A 26,288-nucleotide genomic window follows, 5' to 3' on the forward strand; every position below is an offset into this window, starting at 1 on the left:
CACCCTCTAGCTAAAGAAATTTGTCACCTCTGTTCTAAATAGACATCCTTCTATACTGAGGCTGTACCCTCTGGTCCTAGACTCAACATTCTCTCCACCTTCACTCTATCAATGCCTTTCAATATTCGGTAGATTTCAATGAGATCTGCCCTCATTCTACCTGTAAATACGTCAAGAAAATGAATCTCAGTGTAGTATATGGTAAGCCATATGCACTTACACAATAAATTTACTTAAAACTTCATACTACCTTGGTGTACTGATGTAATGAAATTATCTCTATGGAGGGCATGCAAAACAGTTTTTTACTGTACTCCAATACATGTGAAAATAATAAACCAATTCAATACAGTAAATTTGTTGCATGGTCTGATGTACAGGGACCCACTGAGAGGGCATATTTCAAAGTTAAAAATAAATTTATTATGAAGGCTTAGCTGTCACCATATACTAACTTGAGCTTCAATTTCTTGAAGGCATTCACAAAAGAACAAAGAAATACAATACAATAAAGACTGACAAACAAGCAATGTACAAAAGATGGCAATCTGTGCAAATACAAAAATATACCTCCTATACCGAATAAAATGGCCATTGAGTGCATGTTTGTGATCTTCTGCTGTTGTAGCTCATCTACTTTAATGTTTGATGCTTTGTGTGTACAGAGATGATATTCTGGACACCATTATTATAACACTTGATTATTGAGTTACTGTCGCTTGAACCAGTCTGGCTATTCTCTTCTGACCTCCTTCATTAACAGAGTGTTTCTGCCTACAGCACTGCCACTCACTGGATGTTTTTTATCCTTCACACAATTCTCTATAAACTCTAGAGACTGCTCTGTGTGAAAATCCCGAGAGCACTGCAGCATGAGATACTAAAACCACTCCGTCAAGCACCAAGAATCATTCCACGATCAAGTTTACTTAGATCACATTTTTTCCTCATTCTGATGTTTGGTTTAAACACCAACTGAACTTCCTGACCATGTCGGCATGCTTTTATACAATGAGTTGCTGGTACACGATTCACTGGTTAGATGTTTGCATTAATGAGGTGTACATAATAAAGTGGCCACTGAGTATGCAATGTGAATTGTTGAGGCCAAGGCACTGAATCCTGCATTAGTCAAGAGTGACTGTTTGTGACCCATTTATTACTATTGTGCTTGCTGTCATAAAGAGTTCATCTAGGAGAAGCGTGAATACTTTGAGAGCTACCTGGGAAGGGCTGGATGGACCCAACTTCTCTTTCTTGGGAAGGGAGGGAACCCTTCTAAGCCAAGTTATTCAGTTAACAAAAGATGAACAGAACAAGACCAGTTCCAGGACAGACCAAAGTAGAAAAATTGGATGCAAACATTTCTTTGGCTGTACTAACTTAATAACAATGGGATTTCCAACATAGTCTTTCAAAAATATTTATTTTAATAGGGACAAAAGAATATTTGCAATGGCAAGAAATTAAAATGTATTCCAAGAATAAGCTATGTAACTTTACAATTTACAGCTTTTAAATATATCAATGCAAACACAAAAGTACAAAAAAAGGAATTCACTACTCAATGGCTTTTTAATAACATTCTCTTAAATTAATAAACACTGTACAGGAACAGACAGCAATTGCCTGGATCCTCAACTTAGTAATACCTCAAAGCTTTCATTATTCCAAGTGAATTACACAACAATATTTTACCTATAATATTAAGGGGAAGTTTCAAAGATGCAATAGTCGTTATGGCAGAACAGATTGTTGCAGCTCCTCCCATGTCTGCTCTCATTGCATCCATACCCGATGCAGGTTTAATTGAAATTCCACCACTACCAAAAGAAAAAGTTGAAATACGTTAGCTAAAGCCCATTCCAGGTGGAAGACTATCAAACACATCTCTGCAACAGAATCAAAATTTATTATTAAAGTAATGCTATAGCTGGAGTGTAAATCTGTAAAGAACTCAGGATATTAGTACTGTTTAAGATTTTCCAGCTACTTTTTGTATACAGTGTAACAGGTAAACCAAAAGTTGAAATTTTTTTTTTGAGTTAAAATACTTGACATCCAGCATCCCATTTCTGCATCAGGTAAGAGTGTTGGGAAGAGCCTATACTTCAAGCCGAGGTCTACCTTACCACTGCGGAAAATAGGAAGTCTTAGCTATTGTAGTAAACTCAGATTAAGAAAATAATGATTTTGTTTTAGCGTGTGCATTGTAAATTTTCTCAACAGCATTCTCCTAAAACACTTGACTTCAAAAATGAACATACCAGAACATTAATAAAGAACTTGATCTAATCTCCAACGTTTTGGTCAGTAAGCTAGTAAGTGTTTTAAGGAAGATAGGCATCCGTTAGTCTCACGAGACCATGGATTTGCGCCTTGGAAGGTTTCCAGGTTGTATGGAAGACCAGCAGTTGCCTATGTTGCAAGTCTCCCCTCTCCATGCCACCGATGTTGTCCAAGGGAAGGGCATTAGGACCCATACAGCTTGGCACCAGTGTCGTTGCAGAGCAATGTGTGGTTAAGTGCCTTGCTCAAGGACACACATGCTACCTCAGCCAAGGCTTGAACTAGCGACCTTCAAATCACTAAACGAATGCCTAAACCACTTGGCCATGCACCAACTTTAAAGAAGAATGCTTATATAAAACAACTAAAAACTCAGAACTCACCTGTCAAATGTAATACCTTTTCCTACAAAAACTAATGGTGATTCACTGGGGACTGCAGAACCATTATAGTGAATCTCTAAAAATATTGGCTCTTCATCTGAACCTTTGGCTACACTAAGGAAAGCTCCCATCTGTTGCTCCTTAATCCAGGATTTGGATCTATGGATGTATGGAAAATAGTATGTCAGTATCAGATAGAATACCTATTATTTTCAATTCGCTAACTCTTGGAAATACTGGCAGTGATGACTTGACTTACCCCTAGTTTCTTCAGTGTGTTTCTCAATTATTGGAATCACAGTTCAGCACAATTGAAGTCATAAATAGGAAAGACTAATTAAGACCACAGTTTCTTTCCCTTACTGAGATTATCAACAAATTGGCATTTTACATCAATTTCATTTTCACTGAAACTTCATCTGTTTTTACTGAAGGAAATTAATTATTTGACTTTGGACTCTCAGACTCTTGACTATTAAACAAGCCTCTAGGCTACAAGTCCAATAAATACTAACTTTCATAATTAATTACAGGTACTATTAATAGCTCAACAATGCCTGAGAATAATATATTCAGCTACAAAAATACCTATTTTTCATCAGTTCAGCAATTCTATTTTTCATTTTGTTATTTAAAACAAAATGCATGAATTACCTTATGTGCACTTTAATGGTATCACTTGTAGAATACAGCGTTTCTTGAATGATCTCTGCAAAGCTAGTTGGAGTTAAGTAATTAGCTGGTGCTTCCATCAAATGCCGAGCCAAATTTTGCCCTTCTGCATATAGTACTCCTCTTTGCCATGCTTCATTTTCCAAACTAGTAAAAATAGAGTATTTTCAATTACTGCCTGCTAAATTTGACCCAATTTAATGGTGGAAAAATATTAAGCAATTAAGTTCTAATCTGAGAGAATAATAAATGAAAAAATCAAATTATAGAATCTTCAATACTTTAAGCTATTAAATAATTATGTAATTTCAATATACACGCAGAAAATACAGTGGTGGCAAATAATAAACAAAAAGTTAAAGATAAATAAATAATTTCATACCATATTTTTAAAAAGCTTAAACCAATAAGACTAAAAGAGAAAAAGTGCAATTACTTTGAATCTCAAACAAAAGTAGCTGGAGACATTAGAAGAACAGTCTCCATTTCTCTGAAGAGAACATTCATTATTCAAAGGAATCTTAACCAACATCACAACTGAAACCAGAAGAGAACGCACTGCATCAGTAGGAAGAGATGCAAACAAGTTATAAATCCTGCCACGTTTAGATTTTGATTAAAATAAGAAACCAGCAAAATATTTGTAATTCAGCCTTTTGTTGAAAAAAAACCCAAAATATCCTTTATAAAAAAGGAGCAGGCTTTCTGTATCTACATAATATTTCAATACCTTCCATGCGGTTTCACAGTGACTGCTGTTTTCTTTTTCTTCTTTAGCTCATTATACTCAAACAAACCCAAAACAGATCCTTCTGCTGCACACTGGGCATCTCCACATGGGTCAACTTCCACATCAGTCACCTCTAGATCTTGTAACTGCCTACATCCAACTGAAAGACATATAAAAGCTGAATTTTCTGCCACTGAAGCCGTGCATACAACCTTTTCTTTTAGAAAAACTGATTCATATCTTTAAAAACTATGATGACTAACAAGTACTGCACATCAGATTTTAAAATTATTACTAAATTTGTGTGATATATACAAATAAAAACTTATAATTTTAGATTTGCTAATAGTCATTAAACCGTAAATGCTGAAAACACCCAAGAAGTTACTGAGCTGAGATTATAATGTAAACACAACTGCAACAATGTGACTCACTACATTGTCTCCAAACTCACTCCTCACACAAACCTATTTCAGAAACAGAGGGCAAGCTTTGATGATTCTCTGTTCCACGAGGCAATGCAAGGTATGACTGGTGATCAGGTGCCAAGCACCTGATTGTGACACTTGGCTGCTGATTCTGGAGTATTCTGGAGTTATGTGGATACAGGTATAGTAGATATTAATTCAAATGAGATCCAGGCTTCAGTTCTTTTGTAATTGTATATAAGTTAAGGAAGTTTGCAACTAGCCTCCATTTTTTTTTGTAAATTGCAGACAGTAAATTAAAGTTAAAAGCACAGGCTGCTCCACAGACCAAGAGATTGTATATGCAAGAGCCAATTGTTAAAATAATGGAGTTGTATTAATTGACTTGCATCAAACCAGGCAACTGGCAAAGTTATTTGCACCGTTGTGACTTGAGGCCAAGCTGGTAAACCAGATGGATGTTGTCACTTAACATATCAAACATGGTCATAGGGATAGGCAATCAGTAGTTTTTGTATACTTCTCATATTTGCGTACTCAGAGACAGCCCTGGCAACAGTAATGTTCAGTGTCTGGCTCTCTGTTTCAAAAGGTTTTAGGATATTTGTGTTACATAGTTTTTTCTAAAGACATTTGGACCTTCAGAGGTGTCTTATCAATTAAATGTGCTTCTACTATGTCCCTCAAAGGAACAATTTGTCAACCCAAACTACTGAAGTACATAATGTCATTGTGACTACTGAAATTGTATTGTATCACCTGTTATCTTTTATCACAAGGATATAAAAAAATGTGATGTACTTTTGAGTTTGTGAGACTCTACCGAGTGTCTCCAGAATGATGGCTGATTGTTGTGACGAATAAAGACTTCTATATCACCAGCTTCAGTGTCTCTCCGGTGACTTCGATCGCAGTCACAACAGGTGGAGGCACATCCGGTTTACAATCATGACCCACAGTGTGGCCAGTGACTTCAGCAATCTAAGTGGGTGAGTATTTTTAAAAAAAGATTACACCCATAATTAAATCTGTTTAGGTAAATGACCACAGGATCACAGAGTATCAAAGGAGAGCTGAACCAGTAGGTACAAAAGAGTGAGTGTGTGACAGTGTGAGTGTGTAAGTGTGAGTGTGAGTGGTGTGTGTGTGTTTGTTTGTGTGCGCTCACGCGCGTATTGTGTAAGAAACCAACTATCAGACAACACAGGGTAGTTTGGTGAGACAGGGAAATCAGTGGCAATAGGTGGTTACTGACCATTCAGAACGCCAGAGAGTAAGTGTGTACTCATTCGCCAAGCAACATAGTAAGTGGAGCATGGCGAATAGGAACACTGGGGAAGTATGGGGGATACTATTCATGACACCAGAGGATGCATGTATACTTGTCCAGTGGGGCAACGGATTACACACAGTGTGGCTACTGAGAACACTTGAGTACTGTGGGTGAAACCATTTGGGATGCCAGAAGATGCAAGTAGACTCGTTCAGGGAATTGTGTGTTTGACTGTGCATGGGAAAATTAAAGCTGAGAATTAAAGCTTAATACACGTGATAGTGCAAAAATATTTAACTATCTACAGAAGAGATATAGCAACATTGAGGGGAGAACTGTACTCCATAAACTTGAGAAGGCTGACGTGAACGGACAGTGGACAAAGCAGGGTGGGTTAAGACCAGGACCCCAGAGGAACATTGATAGTGGTGGAAAAGCCAATCAAAGAGGAAGGAAGATAAAGCAGCAGTCGTTCTATATCATGTACACTTACAAGAGAGAACGAAGTGCCTGGAATCACATTGTGTACAAATAGTAGAGCTACAGAAGGAAAAGGGTGAATACAGGGAACAGAAAGACAGAATACAAGTAGAGCTGGACAGATTGAAGGAACAGTTAAAACATTTACAGAAAGAGAGAGAGACGTGGGTGAAAAACAGGCAGAACAATTAGAACAATACAAGACTAAATTAGTAAGGAACCTGGGTAGACTAAGAAGTAAATGGGAAAAGGCCCAGCAGGTAGGTGCTCAATGGGCAGCAGGCATGGGAGTAACCTCTGAGGAAGGTGATGAGGTAAACTGGGAAGTTGACAAGTGGGAAAGGACCCACAATCAGGAGAGGTTTTACCATGTAGTGTCTGTTGGAATGGTCCCTATAGAAACCAGGCAGTGACGGGCTCAGAACCCCAATGATCCCACACTCCTCACCGCCATCCACAAATTCTTCACCCCAGGAGAAAAGCAGAGCACCCTATCCGAAGTGTCCTCATTTAGAGCTGCATGTGGCAATGCAGAATGTTGGCGCAATGATCAAAATCCACCTGCTGCGCCCTACCCCAAAGATATACACATATTGGTTAAAGCTAAACGTCCAAGAAGAACCGGAAACAGCATGATTCCACAGGTGCAGGATGGAGCATGGGCAACCAATGGGAATGCCAGCAATAAGGAAAGATATCAGAACTTTAAGGGAATAGTGAGACAACGACTTGGAGGAGGAGAGAATAACTGGGGAGTGATAAAGTCAGTTGTTCAGAAGGCCAATGAACCTGCCATGCACAATGCAAAGTGAAAATACCAGGCCTATGAGGAAGATTCAGGGCTTGGCAATCCAGGGAGGAATGATCCAGTCTTCCTGAAGATGCTAAAAAGGTTGAGCTCAACCCACCAGGAGGTTTTTGACTTGGGGATAATAGTGTGATCCACCTGATCCACCTACTCCACAATAGTTTCAGGGGCCGGGTAAATAGATCAAAAGAGAGGGAAGAAAGTCATAAGGTGGTGTAGCAGACACAAATGCTGTGAAGATGCAGGGATCTTGCATTGTTTGTCACCGACCAGGACACTTAGTGAGGGACGGCTGTGCTAGACATAGAAGGGCAAAGGCAATAATTTGTGACAGCTGTGGTCTCCCAGGATAGAGATAGTGCCCTAACAGGGGAAAGGGACATGAAAGTCACCCACCAAGAAAGGTAGAGATTACAACAGAATCAAAGTCCCCAACCCTGACAGTGCTTTCTGTCCAAACTGACTGTTGACCAGATTATAGAACCAGAAAACACAGCCTCACAGTCAGACAAATAGCTGGCGGCAACCTCCATCGTCAGCGCTGATGACCCACAGATATACACAACAGCATATTTAAGTGGCTGGCAATCTGATATGTTTATGGATGCAGGGGCATCAGTACCAATAACTGACCTATCCTTGTTATTGACTCGAGAGACTAAGGAGGAAGAACAGTGAAGGCAGAAAGGAGTGAGTCACAGATACTCAAAATCGGGGGAATGCAACTTCCACTGTATTTCCGGGGTCTGTCCAATTAATGACAATACTATCCTTGGAGTGGATAGAATAAGCAAGGCAGGGTCTATTATAGACTCCAGAAAGGAAGAAACCACATTGTAAAGTCAGAAGCAGTGATACAGCCAATAGAGTACACAATCTAGCCAGTACAGCCACAGCCATTTTATTAATCAGGGACCGAAGCCCCTGTGGGTTACTTAGTCAGCAGTTCCCAGAGTTGTGGGCTAGATTCAAGCAAGACTGTGGTTGGGTGAAGATAAACCCAGTTAAAATAAAGGGGGATGTATATAAACCCCATAAGCAGTATCCCATAAAAACTGATGCACTGACAGTGATCCAGAGTAAAGTAAAGGAACTAAAACATCAAGGGATAATATGAAGAGGCCTCATCAATCACTAACTCACCTATATGGCCAGTAAAGAAACCAGATAGATCATATCAGTTAACAATAAACTATACCGTGCTCAAAAAGACCCTATTGAGATGGCATCTCATTGTCCCCAGCCCTGCCGCAATCCTGAGTGGCCTGTCTCCAGAACATAACATTTTCTCAGCTCTAGACATTGCTAATGGATTTTGGGCTCCCGTTAGCACCCGAGTCCCAAGGCTGATTTGCCTTCACCCTCAGTGGATTAGGCCAGTTAGAAGAGTGGGCTGAAAGATGGCAGCTGGAGTTTAAAGCTGAAAAATGTGAGGTGCTACATTTTGGTAGGACTAATCAAAATAGAACATACATGGTAAATGGTACGGCATTGAGGAGTGCAGTAGAACAGAGGGATCTAGGAATAATAGTTCCCTGAAGGTGGAATCTCATGTGGATAGGGTGGTGAAGAAAGCTTTTGGTATGCTGGCCTTCATTAATCAGAGCATTGAGTATAGGAGTTGGGATGTAATGTTGAAATTGTATAAGGCATTGGTAAGGCCAAATTTGGAGTATTGTGTACAGTTCTGGTCACCGAATTACAGGTGTCCCCTGCTTTTCGAACGTTCGCTTTACGAAACCTCACTGTTACGAAAGACCTACATTAGTACCCTGTTTTCGCTTTCAGAAGGTGTTTTCACTGTTACGAAGAAAGGCAGCGCGCGATAAAAGCCAGCGTGCACCCCGAGCAGCCGCTCTGCCCCGGATTCTCGCCGGCATTGCTGAAACACGTTGCATTCAGCAGCCGTTAGCAAGCTGAGTTCCAAGGTGTCGGAAAAGCCTTAAAGAGTAAGGGTGTGACACTTAGCATAAAACTAGACATAATTAAGCATTTCGATCGTGGTGAACGAAGAAAGGACAAAGTGAGTTTGGCTTGTGGAAGTTGACGAAGATGATGTTGAAGAGGTTTTGGCATTCCATGACCAAGAACTGATAGATGAAGAGCTGATGCAATTGGAAGAGGAAAGGATAACAATCAAAACCGAATGCAGAAAGTGAAGCAACTGCATGAGATTTTCGCTGCAATGATAAAGTACGACTTTAATTTTGAAAAGGTACGGAGGTTTAGGGGATATTTGCAGGATGGTTTGAGTGCTTACAAACAACTGTATGATAGAAAAATGCGCGAGGCTCAGCAGTCAAGCAAGCCTTCCACATCAGCCACAGCAGACGATGAACCTCGACCTTCAACATCGAGGTGGGCAGTCAAGATGAGCTACCTGCCCTGACTGACGATGAGATGACACCCCCGTGTCCCACCACCCGGGCCCCGGACAGGTACTGTACCGATACGCAAAGAACGCAGCGGTAGCCAAGAGGCACGCAGCACATCTTTAAGAAAAAAGCCGAAATAAACATGTTAATTAATTAGGCACCGCCTAGCACATAAATGTCGGCCCAGATCAGAGGCGATGCCATGGGCAATCGCCTCTGATCTATGCTGACATTTACATGCCAATTAGCATGTTTATTTCGGCTTTTTTCTTAACGATGTGCTGTGTGCCTCCCGGCTACTGCTGCGTTCTTCGCAGCAATGTATCGGGTCGGCGGCCTGGAGGGTGGGGGCCACTGCACCACCCAGCCTGCAACCACTCAGTCTAACACACCATCATCAGTGTGCTCGGCGCTGTTTTCCCAATTCCGGTAACTGATACTACACTGTACATACATTATTTCTACTTTATATAGGCTGTGTATTTTTACGTGTTATTTGGTAGATTTGGCAGCTTCATTGTTTAAAGGTTACTGGACAGCGTGTTTATGCCAACAGCGCTTGCGTGAGATTTTCGCTATGGAGATCTGTGCAGGAGATCGTGTAGAGCGCTGTGTATTTATCATATCATTCCTGCTTTTACTATATGTTACTGTTATTTCTGGTTTTATGTGTTATTTGGCATGATTTGGTAGGTTATTTTTGGGTCTGCGAACGCTCACAAAATTTTCCCATATAAATAAATGGTAATTGCTTCCTCGCTTTACGACATTTTGGCTTACGAACCGTTTCAAAGGAATGCTCTACCTTCGGATGGCAGGGGAAACCTGTACAGGAAAGATGTCAATAAAATTGAGAGAGTACAGAGGAGATTTACTAAAATGTTGCCTGGGTTTCATCTCCTGAGTTACAGAGAAAGGTCTTTATTCTTTGGAGCGTAGAAGGTTGAGGGGGGACTTGATAGAGGTGTTTAAGATTATGAGGGGGATTGATAGACTTGACGTGAATAGGCTTTTTCCATTGAGAGTGGGGGAGATTCAAACAAGAGGTCATAATTTGAGAGTTAAAGGGCAGAAGTTTAGGGGTAACATGAGGGGGAACTTCTTTACACAGAGAGTGGTAGCTGTGTGGAACAAGCTTCCAGCAGAAGTGGCTGAGGCAGGTTCGATGTTGTCGTTTAAAGTTAAATTGGATAGATATATGGACAAGAAAGGAATGGAGGGTTATGGGCTAAGTGCAGGTCGGTGGGACTAGGTGAGAGTAAGAGTTCAGCATGGACTAGAAGGGCCGAGGTGGCCTGTTTCCCTGCTGTAATTGTTATATGGTTATCTGGATAACAGTACACATGGACCACAGTCTCCCAGGGATTCCACAATAGACTAGCCATTTTTCAGAAGGTCACTGCACATTCTTTGGGAGAAACTAATTAACATAAATATCCTAAAACCTTTTGACAACAGAAAGTCAGACACCTAAAATTAATATTGCCAGGGCTGTCTCTGAGTACACAAACATGGGACGTACACAAAAACTATTGATTGCCTATACCCGTGACACTAAGTGACAACATCCATCTGGTCTGCTCACCTGCACTCTCAAGTCACAATGATGCAAATAACTTAACCATGTTGTCTGGTAGGATGCAGGCCAGTTAACACAAACCCATTGTCTTAACTTTTGGCTCTTGCATATACATTCACAGTCTGTGGAGCAGCCTGTGCTCTTAACTTCAATATACTGCTTACAATTTACAAAAAACTGAAAGCTCATTACAAGCTCCCTGAACTTATTTACATTTACAATAAGAACAGAAGACTGGTTCTTGTCAGAATGAATATCTGCTATAATCATGTAACTCCAGAATACTCCCTAACAGCCGCTATGAGGTAGATTGTTGAACTATAGAGCTGCTGTGAGGTTTGTTTATTTACAGTGTCTCCAATTATCAAACATTTTTAAGTTTAGATGATTAATTTAATTAAGAACATGGAAATTAATTAGAATCATTAAATTAAATGAAAAAAAATCTTGCCTACACTTAATTTTTCCTCAGGGTCAGCATTCATTGAAGTAGATGGGGTTGTGACTCTTATGCCAGCAATCACAGACAAAAGCTACGGATCCCTTCAGTAGAACTGTACTCCGCTACCGGACATTGCCAAATCCACAAAATTTTACAAAGCTGGGGTCAGGTGTATCAACACGCCTCTCTTTAACTTCCAGTTTTCAATGCATTGAACTGGAAGTTAGAGACAAGCTGAAGGAAAACTGGCAGTGCTCTGAAAAAGTCAAGTATAATCCAGTTTTTTAAGTTTACTTTTATGTTGATATATTAATTTACTTAATTGATTACAAAGGAGAAAGACCAGTCAGCCCAAAAGAATTCTACCATTCTGAAAGAGCATTTGCCCCTACATTCTAATATCATATTATTTAATTGTTTCCATGCTATAATGCTATTTATCTTGAAGAAGCTATGGCAATCTGTTCCAGGTACCCAATTAATTGCAATAAAAAACCCTTTATCAGTTTTTCCTTTTCATTCACAACCTTAGATTGAAATTCACACAGGAAGATTTCTCAGCAATTAAGACAAGTGTCTTTGACAGGGCTGAGGTTGTCACCTGTCCAGTTTTGGTTTTAAATTATAAGCAGATGCAGGAATTCTTCAGCAACACACACAAAATGCTAGAGGACCTCAGCAAGCCATACATGGAGGGAGATCAACAGTTGACGTTTTGGGCTGAAGCCTTTTATCAGGACTGGAAAGGAAGGGGCAGAAGCCAAAATAAGGTGATGGGGATAGAGAAAGAAGTACAAGCCGGAAGGTGAAAGGTGAGATGTGGTGAGGGGAGAGGTGGATAGGTGAGGGAGGAGGAGATAATGTAAGAAGCTAGGAGGGGATAGGTAGAAGAGGTAAAGGCTGAAGAAGGAATCTAATAGGAGAGGACAGTGAACCATGGAAGAAAGGGAAGGAGGGGAACCAGAGGCAGTGATGAGCATGTGAGGAGGAGGGAGAAGGTAACCAGAGAGGAGGGAGGGGGGAGGGAGGAGAAATTACTGGAAGTAAGAGAAATCAATGTTCATGCTATCAAGTTGGAGGCCTCCCAGACAGAATATGAGACGTTGCTCCTGCGACCTGAGTTTGACCTCATTATAGCAGTAGAAGAGGCCATGGACAGATACGTCAGAATAGGAGTGGAAGGTTGAACTGAAATCGGTAGTCGTCCAGAGATTCTACCTTTGTGGTGGACAGAGTGAAGGTGTTTAACAAAGTAGTTCACAAATCTGTGTCATGTCTCACTGCTGAAGAGGAGGAAGCACTAAGAGCACCAGATACAGTAGATGACTCCGAATGATCCACAGCTGAAGTATTGCCTCAACTGGAAGGACTGTTTGGAGCCCTGAATGGTGGAGGGGCATATGTAGCACTTGTTATGCTTGCAAGGATAAGTGGCAAGAGGGAGATTAGTGAGGAGGGACAAGTGGGCAATGAAGTCACATTAAGAGCAATCACTGCAGAAAATGGAGGGGTTGGGGCGAGAGGGAAAGATGTGCTTAGTGGCAGGATCCCAATGCAGATGGCAAATGTTATAGAGAATGATGAGTCTTGTAAGGCACTAAGTATGGACATTTTGCTGTTATGATAGTGAGAGGATGAGGTAGGGTAGATGTGTGGGAAATGGGAGAAGATGTGGGTTTTTTAAACCACTTCAGAAAAAAAAAGAAATGAAGGTGAACTAAAATCCATTTTTTAAAGCTGACTTTTAAAAAATTCATTCTATATATAATATGGAGCAATTAGTTATTAAGTTCTCATGAATTTTAAGCAGCAACAGATTTTGAATTATTTCTGACACAGCCACAAGCCAGCATCTAACCATTTTTGATCTTGGGAAAAGATTAAAATTCTTCAAGGATGGTAATAGCCCGTCTTCATTGTACCATTACTCTTTATCATCTTAAAAGTATTTCCACATATTGAACTGTATTTTGATTTGATGTCACTGATCTTAATGTATTTTTAGCTGCTAATAAAAATCATAGATAAATTAAGGAGGATTTACCTGCTATAGCAGCTCGAATATTTTCTTTGCCTTCATCACATTGCTCCAAACTATTAACTCCAGTATTTTTGTCACCAAGACCAACAACTACAACATGGGGAAAATCCTATTAAAGCAAATTTTTAATGATAATTGGGTAGATGTTATAATATATTACTGTAAATCTTGTTCTTCCTTCTCAAACATCTTAAAATAACGTTAGGTTGAAGTAACAAGTTGACCTACAATGACCACAGGGTGGTTAAATCACCAGACAAATAATCCAGAGGCCTGGCCTAACAATCCAAGGTTCAAACCTCAGGCTCGTAGCTATGGATTTTAAATCCAGTTAATATTTTTATTAATCTGAAAAAAGTTAGTCATTAATAACCAGAAATTACCAGATTATTGTAAAACTCCAGATGAGAAAAAAAATCTGCTCCTTTAATCTGATCTGGTCAATGTGGTTAAAGATACACAATTATGTTGTGCCATATTTGCAATGTTTAGAGTTTTTAAAAAACTGAAAACAAAAGCTGGAGAATAGAATTGACTATAAAAAGATGGGCATAGTCCTTCTCCGTTGTAATAATTTAATGAATCAGACCTGGCACACACCAAACATATGTAACTTTATGTTCAGCTATCTAAGAGGAGTACTTTCACAGACGTGGAGTATTTTCACAGATGTGAAGCAACACAGGCCTCCATTCATAATGTGGAAACGTACAATGAAAACCAGAACTTAAATAAAAATCTGCACCTAAGAAGGAAGAAAAAAGACTACAATGGAGAAATCAAACATAAGGTAGAACATTCTCCAGAACATTTTCATACGACCATAAAATATAGGAGCAGTATTAACCCATTCAGTCCATCAATTCTGCTCTACCATTCAATGGCAACTGATTATTTTTTCAACCCCTAACCTCCGTACCAACCAATCAAGAAACTATCAATCTCTGCCTCAAATACACCTACTTACTTGGCCTTCACAGCCCTCTGTGGCAACAGGTTCCACAGATTCACAAACAGCTGGCTGAACAAACTGCACTTCATCTCAGCTTTAAAGTGACATCCCTTTATTCTGAGGCTGTGCCCTCAGATCCTAAACTCTCCTACTTACAGAATCATCCTCTCCATGTTCACTCTATCCAGGCCTTTCAGTATCCAATAGGTTTCAATACAATTCCCCTCATCCTTCCAAATTCCATCAAGTACAGGCTCAGAGACATCAAGCAGTCCTCAGATATTAAGCCTTTCATTCTTGGAATCATTCTTGTGAAACTTTTCTGAACTCTTTCCATAGACATGGGGCCCAAAGTTGCTCCAAATTCCAGATGTATTGACCAACACTTTGTAAAGCTTCAGCAGTACATATTTGCTTGTATATTCTAGTCCTCTCAAAATGATTGTTAACATATATTTGCCTTCTTTTTTACTGACTCAACCTACAAGTTAATCTTAAAGGAATCCTGAACTAGGACCCCAAGTCACATTGCACCTCTAATTTCTGAGTTTGCTTCCCAAATTCCATTCACTGCAAGCTTCCAGTTACCAGTTATTTTATTTCTCAATCTCACTCCCATTTTGATCTCTCTGTTGGCTTCCTACACTATTCCAATAATGTCCAATATAAACTTGCACCTCATCTTTTCTCTGGCCATCTCATATCTCTATGAAAAATGAATTCAAGAATTTCAGCTAACCATCCTTTTTGGACAAATATTTCAGTTTTTATTTGCCTCATTTCTATACTGTCTTCAACTGCTATTACTTAAAGTAATGATTACCTTGATTGCTTTGGCCCACATGGCATCAAAGACACAGCCTTTGTTCTCTCCACCCCTCCCCTCTTCTCTATGTTAAAAATACGCTTGTGTTCAGACTTTTCCAGTCTGATGAAGGATCACTGATGAGAAAAATTGACTCGGTTTCACCCTCCATGGATTCTGCTGAATGTTTCCGGCATTTGGTCACATAGAGCACTACAGCACAGAAATGGGCCCTTTGGCTCATCTAATCCATGTCAAATTATGACTCTGCTTAGTCCCTCCACACTCTCACCACCCTCTGAGTGAAAAAGGGTTTCCCCCTTAGGTTGCCCTTAAATATTTTACCTTTCATTCTTAATTTATAACCTCTATTTCTAGTCTCACCCAACCTCAGTGGAAAAATCCTGCTTGGGTAACCTCATCACTTTGTAAACCTCTTTTAAATCTCTCTTCATTCTCCTCACTCTAGGGAATAAAGCGCTAACTATTCAAACTTTCCTGAAAACTCAGGTCTTCAAATCCCAGCACCGTCATTGGAATTTTTTTCTGCACTCTTACAATCTTATTGATCTTTCCTATAGATAAGTGACCAGAACTGCACATAATACTTCAAATTACTTCTCACCATCTTATATAAATTCAACATAACATCCTGTACTCAATACATTGATTTATAAAGGTCAATGTGCCAAAAGCTCTTACGATCCCATGTACCTGTGACAACACTTTCAAGGACTTATGGATCTGTATTCCCAGATTCCTCTGTTCTACTGCACTCCTCAGTACCCTATTATTCACTGTCTAAGTCTGGTTTGTCCTCTCAACGTGAACACTTCATACTTGTCTGCATTAAATTCCATCTGCCATTTTTCCAGCTGGTCCAGATCCCACTGCAAACTTTGATAGCCTTCCTTGCTGTCCGCTATTTTGATGTCATCTGACAGTAAAATTTATCATCAGAGTACATGCATGTCACCACACGTAAAACCGTGAGAATGCCCGTGGAAAAAGAATCTCAGGGTTGCATGTAGTGACATGTATGCACTCTGATAATAAATTTTACTTTGAAATTTGCTGATCCAGTTTAACACATTATCATCCATATTGTTGATATAGATGACAAACACAATGGACCTAGCACTGATCCCTGCAGTACACCACTTGTCACAGGCCTCCAGTCAGAGAAGTGACCATCTACTATCACTCTTTGGCTTCTCAAGCAAAGCCAATGTTTAATCCAATTTACTATCTCATCCTGAATGTCAAGCAACTGAGCGTTCTTGATCAGCTTCCCATGAGGGTCCTTGTCAAAGGCTTGTTAAAGTCCACGTACACAACATCCACTGCCTTGCCTTCATCAACTTCCCTGGTAACCTCTGGAAAAATCTCGATAAGATTGGTTAGACATAAACTACCACACATAAAGCCATATTGACCATCCCTACTCTGATCCTGTCTCTACAAGTACTTACTACGTATCTGGTCCCTTAGAATACCTGCCCATAATTTATCCATTACTGATGTCAGGCTCACCAGCCTATAATATCCAGGCTTATTCTTAGGGCTTTCTTGAACAATGGAACAACATTAGCTATCCTCCAGCACCTCACCTGTCTCTCAGGACATTTTAAATATCTCTGCTATGGCTCCTGCAACTGCTGCCCTGGCCTCCCACAAGGTCTGCAGGGACATCTTGTCAGGCCCTGGGGATTTATTCACCCTAATGTGCCACAAGACAGCAAGCACCTCCCCTTCTTTAATCTGTATATAGTCCATGACCTCACTGCTGTTTTTCTTCAGTTCTATTGACTCCCAGTCCATCTCCTGAGTAAATACAGATGCAAAGAATCATTAAGATCTCCCCCTCTCCTTTGACCCCATACATAGATGACGATACTAATCTTTAAGCGGACCAATTTTGTCCTTTGCTTTTAATGTATCTATAGAAACTCCTGGGAATCTTTCACCTTGTCTGCTGAAGCAACTTCACAGCTTATTTTAGTCCTCATATTTTTTAAATCCCCGAACACCTCATTTGCTCCTCGCTGCGTAGATCCAGCCTATGCACCTCCTTCAACTTCTTAAGCAGGGCCTCGATATTCTCCAAAAAACCAGTTTTCCCTAAACTTGCTAGACTTGACTTTTATTCTGATAGGAGCATACAAACACTGTACTCTCACAACTTCACTTAGCAAGTATGCCTCTGCCAGAAAACAACCTTTCCTAATCTACTCTTGCCAGATCCTTTCTGATGCCATCAACATTGGCCTTTCTCCAATTTAGAATCTCAATCCGGGGACCTGTCCTATCCTTCTCCATAATTATTTTGAAACTAATCAAATTAGGATCAGAAGATCCAAAGTGCTTCCTTACAAATACTTCTGTCACCTGCCCAGGTTTTAGTTCTACATAACTATATTGGTTTCAACAAAAAACTAATTTACAGAGGAATTATAGAAATGCAATAATTATCAAGATTCTTCAATGTCTGTATTTTGTCAGACTGTATTTATGCAGGCTCTGAACTGTACTCAACTTCATAACAGATTGCCAACTCCAAGGTAATTACCATGCACAAAATTTTGTAATTTCCTAATTTGGTAATTTAAGTAATGAAGAGAAGGTCTAATTAGATTCTGAATGTATTATGCTTATAATAACCAGGTAACCTAATACATTTATAATAAACAGAAAACTTAGTATATTTTGCTGTGCTTGCAAAAAGTAATTAGAATTATCAGATAATTTCCATAATTTACATACATCATTCATCAATAAAATAGTATTTTAACATTCCTTCATTGACTTGAATGAAGCATTAAATAGATTTAATCTGAAAACATACCTGATGCAGTCCATAAAATATCCGGCTTCTTCCTTTTTTAAGTGCAGGACCAGATCTTAAAAATAAACACAATTGTAAATAGAAGACTAAAACATGAAAATGTTAAACAACTTACATCTGCATTACTTACCACTGCTCATGACAATGCTCAGGAAATCTTCTAGTTTTCCAAGCATGTCCCTGTCTTATACAATCAGCGGCACTGTCAGTCATCATAAAATCAAATTTTCACTCAAACTCCCATTTATTTTGCTATTTCTCATCCTCAAAATGCCCATTTTCAATCTCATCTTTGACTACTTCACGCAAATCTTCTCATCTAAATGTAGGACTTTGGGGAAATTTAACATGCTTATTGCCAATTTAAAAAATGATCCCACAATGTAGTGGCCAAAGCATCAAATCTATTTGACCTATATCTGCATGTATAATAGCATCAGGGTGGGGGGAGGCATGGTATCATAGTGGCTAGCGGAATCGCTTTGCAGTACCAGCAATCATCGATCGGGGTTCTATTCCTGCTATTGTCTGTAAGGAATTTATACGTTTTCCCTGTGACCACATGGCTTTCCTCCAGATGCTCTGGTTTTCTCCCACATTCCAAAGTCGTACCAGTTCGGGTTAGTAAACTGGAGGCATGCAATAGCACGCTGATGCTTGCAGGCTGCTCCAACACAACCATAATGCAAATGACACATCTCATTATATGTTTCAAGGTACACGTGACAAATCAAACTAATCTCCCTCTAAGTTTTTTCACTTCTACGGTGTGACAATGTATACTCATACAACAAACAAATGATTCAAGAACATATTCAACTCATTCATATCAATCAAATATCTTTTCCATAATTTGCCTCCAATTTACCTTTGAAAACTATACTTACATGGTCAAAAGTTCCTTCAGTCTTCCAGATATAGAGAAGTCAAATGCTTCCCCTGCTTTTGTGAACTGAACAGGTTCATCCACTTTCCCTCCCTCATATACACCAAGAACCAGGCCCTACAGAAAAATGACATCAAGAAAAAATATTAAACACAATATACTTCAAAAGCTGCTTTAATGGATTTGTTTTGCCTCAATTATATGTAAATTAAAATTTTCAACATAAACTCAAAAAATTCTGCAGATGCTGGAAATCTTGAACAATGCACACAAAATGCTGGAGAAACCCAGCACGTCAGACAGCATCCATGGAGGGGAATAAACAGTCAACATTTCAGGCACATCAGTCACAGTCACATTGTGTGAGTTGCTGCTTCATACACGTTACATGCTCCACTATTTAATATGTACATTTTGTCCAACATCATTATTGTGAGAAAATCCTAAAAACTATTCCCTCAGTATTTAAAAATGCAAACAACGGGAATTCTGCAGATGCTGGAAATTCAAGCAATACACATAAAAGTTGCTGGTGAACGCAGCAGGCCAGGCAGCATCTCTAGGAACAGGTGCAGTCGATGTTTCAGGCCGAGACCCTTCGTCAGGACTAACTGAAGGAAGAGTGAGTAAGGGATATGAAAGTTGGAGGGGTAGGGGGAGATCCAAAATGATAGGAGAAGACAGGAGGGGGAGGGATGGAGCCAAGAGCTGGACAGGTGATAGGCAAAAGGGATACGAGAGGATCATGGGACAGGAGGTCCGGGAAGAAAGATGGGGGGGGGGGGGACCCAGAGGATGGACAAGGGGTATATTCAGAGGGACAGAGGGAGAAAAAGGAGAGTGAGAGAAAGAATGTGTGTATAAAAATAAGTAACAGATGGGGTACGAGGAGGAGGTGGGGCATTAGCGGAAGTTAGAGAAGTCGATGTTCATGCCATCAGGTTGGAGGCTACCCAGACGGAATATAAGGTGTTGTTCCTCCAACCTGAGTGTGGCTTCATCTTTACAGTAGAGGAGGCCGTGGATAGACATGTCAGAATGGGAATGGGATGTGGAATTAAAATGTGTGGCCACTGGGAGATCCTGCTTTCTCTGGCGGACAGAGCGTAGGTATTCAGCAAAGTGGTCTCCCAGCCTGCGTCGGGTCTCGCCAATATATAAAAGGCCACATCGGGAGCACCGGACGCAGTATATCACCCCAGCCGACTCACAGGTGAAGTGTTGCCTCACCTGGAGGGACTGTTTGGGGCCCTGAATGGTGGTAAGGGAGGAAGTGTAAGGGCATGTGTAGCACTTGTTCCGCTTACATGGATAAGTGCCAGGAGGGAGATCAGTGGGGAGGGATGGGGGGGACGAATGGACAAGGGAGTTGTCTAGGGAGCGATCCCCGCGGAATGCGGGGGGGGGGAGGGAAAGATTTGCTTAGTGGTAGGATACCGTTGGAGGTGGCGGAAGTTACGGAGAATAGTATGTTGGACCTGGAGGCTGGTGGGGTGGTAGGTGAGGACCAGGGGAACCCTATTCCTAGTGGGGTGGCGGGAGGATGGAGCAAGAGCAGATGTACGTGAAATGGGGGAGATGCGTTTAAGAGCAGAGTTGATAGTGGAGGAAGGGAAACACCCTTTCTTTAAAAAAGGAAGACATCTCCCTCATCCTAGAATGAAAAGCCTCATCCTGAGAGCAGATGCGGCGGAGACGGAGGAATTGCGAGAAGGGGATGGCGTTTTTGCAAGAGACAGGGTGAGAAGAGGAATAGTCCAGATAGCTGTGAGAGTCAGTAGGCTTATAGTAGACATCAATGGATAAGCTGTCTCCAGAGACAGAGACAGAAAGATCTAGAAAGGGGAGGGAGGTGTCGGAAATGGACCAGGTAAACTTGAGGGCAGGGTGAAAGTTGGAGGCAAAGTTAATAAAGTCAACGAGCTCTGCATGCATGCAGGAAGCAGCGCCAATGCAGTCGTCAGCCCTCAGTATTTGCTGCCTTTTGTTCTCTCTCTGCTCCTCAATCACTGGATCGCGATCTTGATTTTCACATCTAACACTAACTTTTACAATAGTAAAACTCTGACAATGACTTAACCAATTGCTCGGAAATCCTGATGATTTGGCATCTGGTTGACTTACTAGCTCAGAATGTGTCACAGTCCAGAGCACAAGCACGATTTGGAGTCAGTGCTGAGAGTCTGGAGTGTAGATGGCGTCTGGTCAGTGGCTAGGTGCATGGCAAAGCTGGCATCAGCTCTAAAACACCAGGGGTCAGGAACAAATAGATATGCTACAGGAGCCAGGATCCGGAGTGCTCTGCACTCTCTTTAAACTCAACAAGTTCACTGGTAAATTTACTGCGCTACTGTGTTTCTTGTAGCAGGAAGTGAAAGCAAAGTATATTGTGTATTAATAGAGTTAAGATACAGTAGTCCAGAAATTTGGGCTGACCACTCAAGTCCCAGGGATACTGCATTATCACTTTTACTGCACTGCCTTTAATCATCCTGCAAACATGTAATAATGCAGCCACACCACCAACATGAAGTACTCCCAAGAGGCTGGTCATGGCGCACATCAACTCCAGCCTCCCAGACAAGCATTGAAGATACATTTTGCAGAGACAGAATGCATGAATGAAAACCGAGATAAACACTTTTGTATCTGTCTTCACTGGAGAGATGGCATTGTCTCAGTAACATTAATGTTCACAGAGATAATACTGGATATGTAGTTTGAAAATAAGGTTAGCAGTGATATGTCACGTGGTTCGGAGCGTGAGTACCTAAAATTAATGAGGGAACTTAAGAGTGTATTTAATGGAAAATCTCGACACAAATTTCCAATGCATTTTAGATACTGGCATCTTCTTTAAAAATGTGAAAATGAGGGGCATTGGGAAGAATAGAAGATAATACTAGAACTGTAAAAGAAAGCAATTCAAGTAAAGTAAGCTTGATCAGACCTCATGCTGAAGAAGAGATTAGCTTTATTTGTCACATGCTCATCAAAACTTCCAAACTTATAGTCAAATGTGTTGTTTGCAAAAACAACCAAGACAGTCTAAGGATGTGCTGGGGACAGCCCACAATTGTTGCCATGCTTCCAGTGCCATCATAGCATGCCTACAACCTACTAACACCAACCAATACATCTTTAGAATGTGGGAGGAAACCCATGCGATCATGGGGAGACCATACAAATTCCTCACAGACAACAGCAGAAGCCTCTACCTGCCCTCTCCCCCCTTGGAAATTAATGGTCAGGCTGTGTCAGCAGTCAAGTTGTTCATATTCCTGGGGACTACCATTACTAACATATTGAAGTGGGACAAGCACGTTCCACTCATCACTAGGAAGGCCCAGCAGTGACTGTTCTTCCTACGTCAGCTATGGAAACCAATCATCTTAGGGCGTATTCTGATGAATTTTCACTCAGTCATCATTGAGTGTTGTGACCACATCTATCACTGGTTTCCCACTGCCTCTGCCCGCTGCAAGTTCAGGTTGCAGTGAATGGTCCACTCAGTGGAGAAAATCATTGGCTGTCAGCTACCGACACTAACAAACATGTGCTCATCAACAGAGTTGCGAGGAGGGGACGGTGTCCTGACAGCAGATGCGGCGGAGACGGAGGAATTGCGAGGAGGGGACGGCGTCCTGAGAGCAGATGCGGCGGAGACGGAGGAATTGCGAGGAGGGGACGGCGTCCTGAGAGCAGATGCGGCGGAGACGGAGGAATTGCGAGGAGGGGACGGCGTCCTGAGAGCAGATGCGGCGGAGACGGAGGAATTGCGAGGAGGGGGCAGCGTCCTGACAGCAGATGCGGCGGAGACGGAGGAATTGCGAGGAGGGGACGGCGTCCTGAGAGCAGATGCGGCGGAGACGGAGGAATTGCGAGAAGGGGACGGCGTCCTGAGAGCAGATGCGGCGGAGACGGAGGAATTGCGAGGAGGGGACGGCGTCCTGAGAGCAGATGCGGCGGAGACGGAGGAATTGCGAGAAGGGGACGGCGTCCTGAGAGCAGATGCGGCGGAGACGGAGGAATTGCGAGGAGGGGACGGCGTTTTTGCAAGAGACAGGGTGAGAAGAGGAATAGTCCAGATAGCTGTGAGAGTCAGTAGGCTTATAGTAGACATCAGTAGTTTCCCACCACTAAGCACATCTTTCCCTCTCCCCCCTCTGCTTTCCGCAGTGATCGCTCCCTACGCGACTCCCTTGTCCATTTGTCCCCCCCATCCCTCCCCACTGATCTCCCTCCTGGCACTTATCCGTGTAAGTGGAACAAGTGCTACACATGCCCTTACACTTCCTCCCTTACCACCATTCAGGGCCCCAGACAGTCCTTCCAGGTGAGGCAACACTTCACCTGTGAGTCGGCTGGGGTGATATCCTGCGTCCGGTGCTCCCGATGTGGCCTCCTATATATTGGCGAGACCCGAGACAGACTGGGAGACCGCTTTACTGAACACCTACGCTCTGTCCGCCAGAGAAAGCAGGATCTCCCAGTGGCCACACATTTTAATTCCACATCCCATTCCCATTCCGACATGTCTATCCACGGCGTCCTCTACTGTAAAGATGAAGCCACACTCAGGTTGGAGGAACAACACCTTATATTCCATCTGGGTAGCCTCCAACCTGATGGCATGAACATCGACTTCTCTAACTTCCGCTAATGCTCCACCTCCCCCTCGTACCCCATCCATTATTTATTTATATACACACATTCTTTCTCTCGCTCCTTTTTCTCCCTCTGTCCCTCTGACTATACCCCTTGCCCATCCTCCGGGCTTCCCCACCTCCGTTTTCCTTCTTCCCGGACCATCCTGTCCCATGATCCTCTCGTATCCCCTTTTGCCTATCACCTATCCAGCTCTTGGCTCCATCCCTCCCCTTCCTGTCTTCTCCTATCATTTTGGATCTCCCCCTCCCCCTCCCCCTCCCACTTTCAAATCCCTTACTCACTCTTCCTTCAGTTAGTCCTGACGAAGGGTCTCGGCCTGAAACGTCAACTGTACCTCTTCCTACAGATGCTGCCTGGCCTGCTGTGTTCACCAGCAACTTTGATGTGTGTTGCGGAAATTGTTTAGGCTACAGTTGAGAATCTGCCTCAATCCCAGATAACACAGAAATAACACCTAGGGCTTCCTCATTAAAGCACAAGCTCAAGAGCTCAAGATTTTTTTTCCAAAAGAACTTTGTCGGTGTAAAATAACATTACAAAACAATCCCGGCGATAGAATCTCTAAATCATCCGGAGATTTAAGTAGTTTATCTGAAAGAGACAACTGTCCCATTTTGTGTGACTGGATGCAGTGAAGGGGCGAGATAGGACGTTCTGTAGAGACAATTACCAGGCTCCGAGGAAAGAGCGGGGATTAATTTCAGATCCAGTGGGATTCTCCTTCACCTCGAGGAGACACCAGAAGGACCAACTATTGGCCAGACACTAACGACCCCGCGACCCACCCATTCCTCCGACCCGAAGCACATGGTAAAGTCCGAGCCGCCCCGCCTTGCTCACTGCACCTTGGAGCCGCTATTAGACCGGCAGAAACGCAGCGAGTTCCAGCCCGAACCAGCCCTCAAGAGGGAGCGGAACGGCACCTTGCCGCAGACAGCTAGTGACATCTTCAAACGGCAAAGGAGGGAATAGATTCGCTATGAACTCCCGACAACCAGCTGACGCTAACACCGCGGCTTCTCCACTCCCTGTACAGCGCTCCCGACGACCAGCCGACGCTATTACCGCGGCTTCTCCACTCCCTGAACAGCGCTCCTGTCGATCAGCCGACGCTATTACCGCGGCTTCTCCACTCCCTGAACAGCCCTCCCGACGATCAGCTGACGCTATTACCGCGGGTTCTTGACTCCCCGAACAGCGCTCCCGACGGACATTGACCTCAGTGATCTGGAGAAAGGAACTAATGGCATTAGAGGCAAATTTGTAAACGATACAAAGTAAGTTGAGGAACACGTAGAATTGCGGAGGTAGGGAACCTGCAGAAGAACATGTTAAAATAAGTCCATAAGACATAAGAGCAGAATTAGGCCATGAGGCCCACTGAGTCTGCTTCAATCATGGCTGATCCTTTTTTCCCCTCCTCAGTCCCACTTTCTGGCCTTCACCCCATAAACTTTGATGCCATGTCCAATCAAGAAGCTATCAAGATCTGCCTTAAATACGCCTAACGACCTGGCCTCCACAGCTGCCCATGGTAATAAATTCCACAAGTGCATGACCATGCATTTTCCAACGTTTGGCACTCTCTTGCCCATTCTCCGAATCTGCCTAAGTCCTTCTGCAGCCTACCTGTTTCCTTGACACTACCTGCCCCTCTACCAATCTTTGTATCATCTGCAAACTTGGCAACAAAGCCATCTATTCCATCATCTTGATCATTTATATACAGCATAGAAAGAAGTGGCCCCAACATCAACCCCTGCGAAACACCACTAGTCACTGGCAGCCAACCAGACAAGGATCCTTTTATTCCCTCTCACTGCCTCCTACCAATCAGCCATTGCTCTAACCATGCCAGTAATTTTCCTGTAATACCATCGGCTCTTGATAAGCAGCCTCCTATGGGGCACCTTGTCCAAGGCCTTCTGAAAGTCCAGATATACTTCCCTCACAACCTTCAACATCTGGCACACTGCTCGTGTCTTTCACAGTAAAGACTGATGGAAAATACTCCATTTAGTTCACTTGCCATCTCCTTGTCCCCTGTTATTATTTCTCCCTCATTTTCTAGCAGTCCTATATCCACTCTCATCTCTCTTTTATTTTTTCAAACTTGAAAAAGCTTTTATTATTCACTTTGATATTGCTTGCTAGCTTGCTTCCATATTCATCTTTTCCCTACTAATCATTCTTTTAGTTGCTCTCTGTAAGTTTTTAAAAGCTTCCCAATCCTCTGTCTTCCCACTGGTTTTTGCTTTATTGTATGCCCTCTTGTATGCTTTTACATTAGCTTTGACTTCCCTTGTCTGCCATGGTTGCACTATTTTGCCATTTGAGTATTTCTTTGTTGTTAGAATACATTTATCCTGCACCTTCCTCATTTTTTTTCCAGAAACTCACACTGTTGCTGCTCTGCTGTAATCCCTGCCAGCCTCTCCTTCCAATTTACTTTGGTCAACTCCTCTCTCATACCACAATTATTTCCTTTACCCCACTGAAATACTGCTATTCAGACTTTACTTTCTCCTTATCAAGTTTCAAGTTGAACTCAATCATATTATGATCACTGTCTCCTGAGGGATATTTTACCTCAAACTTCCTAATTGCCTGTGGTTCATTACATAACACC

General features: G+C 42.0%; 1 protein-coding gene across 2 annotated transcripts in view; it reads right to left on the bottom strand.

Moving 5' to 3' along the window:
* The window catches only part of lap3 (leucine aminopeptidase 3), a 46,321-nt gene extending 21,644 nt beyond the window's left edge, over window positions 1-24,677 (bottom strand). For both annotated transcript variants that reach the window (XM_072251880.1, XM_072251879.1), the window contains exons 1-8: window positions 24,505-24,677; window positions 18,990-19,105; window positions 18,103-18,157; window positions 13,504-13,609; window positions 4,075-4,234; window positions 3,327-3,491; window positions 2,673-2,831; window positions 1,699-1,823 (exon numbers count right to left, since the gene is read on the bottom strand). In XM_072251880.1, coding sequence (XP_072107981.1) covers window positions 1,699-1,823; window positions 2,673-2,831; window positions 3,327-3,491; window positions 4,075-4,234; window positions 13,504-13,609; window positions 18,103-18,157; window positions 18,990-19,105; window positions 24,505-24,606 — 988 coding nt within the window. In that variant the 5' untranslated portion in view covers window positions 24,607-24,677. The remainder of the gene's footprint in view (window positions 1-1,698; window positions 1,824-2,672; window positions 2,832-3,326; window positions 3,492-4,074; window positions 4,235-13,503; window positions 13,610-18,102; window positions 18,158-18,989; window positions 19,106-24,504) is intronic.
* Between the last annotated feature and the right edge of the window lie 1,611 nt (window positions 24,678-26,288).

This window comes from Mobula birostris, chromosome 3 (genome assembly GCF_030028105.1).
Source record: "Mobula birostris isolate sMobBir1 chromosome 3, sMobBir1.hap1, whole genome shotgun sequence".
NCBI lineage: Eukaryota > Metazoa > Chordata > Chondrichthyes > Myliobatiformes > Myliobatidae > Mobula > Mobula birostris.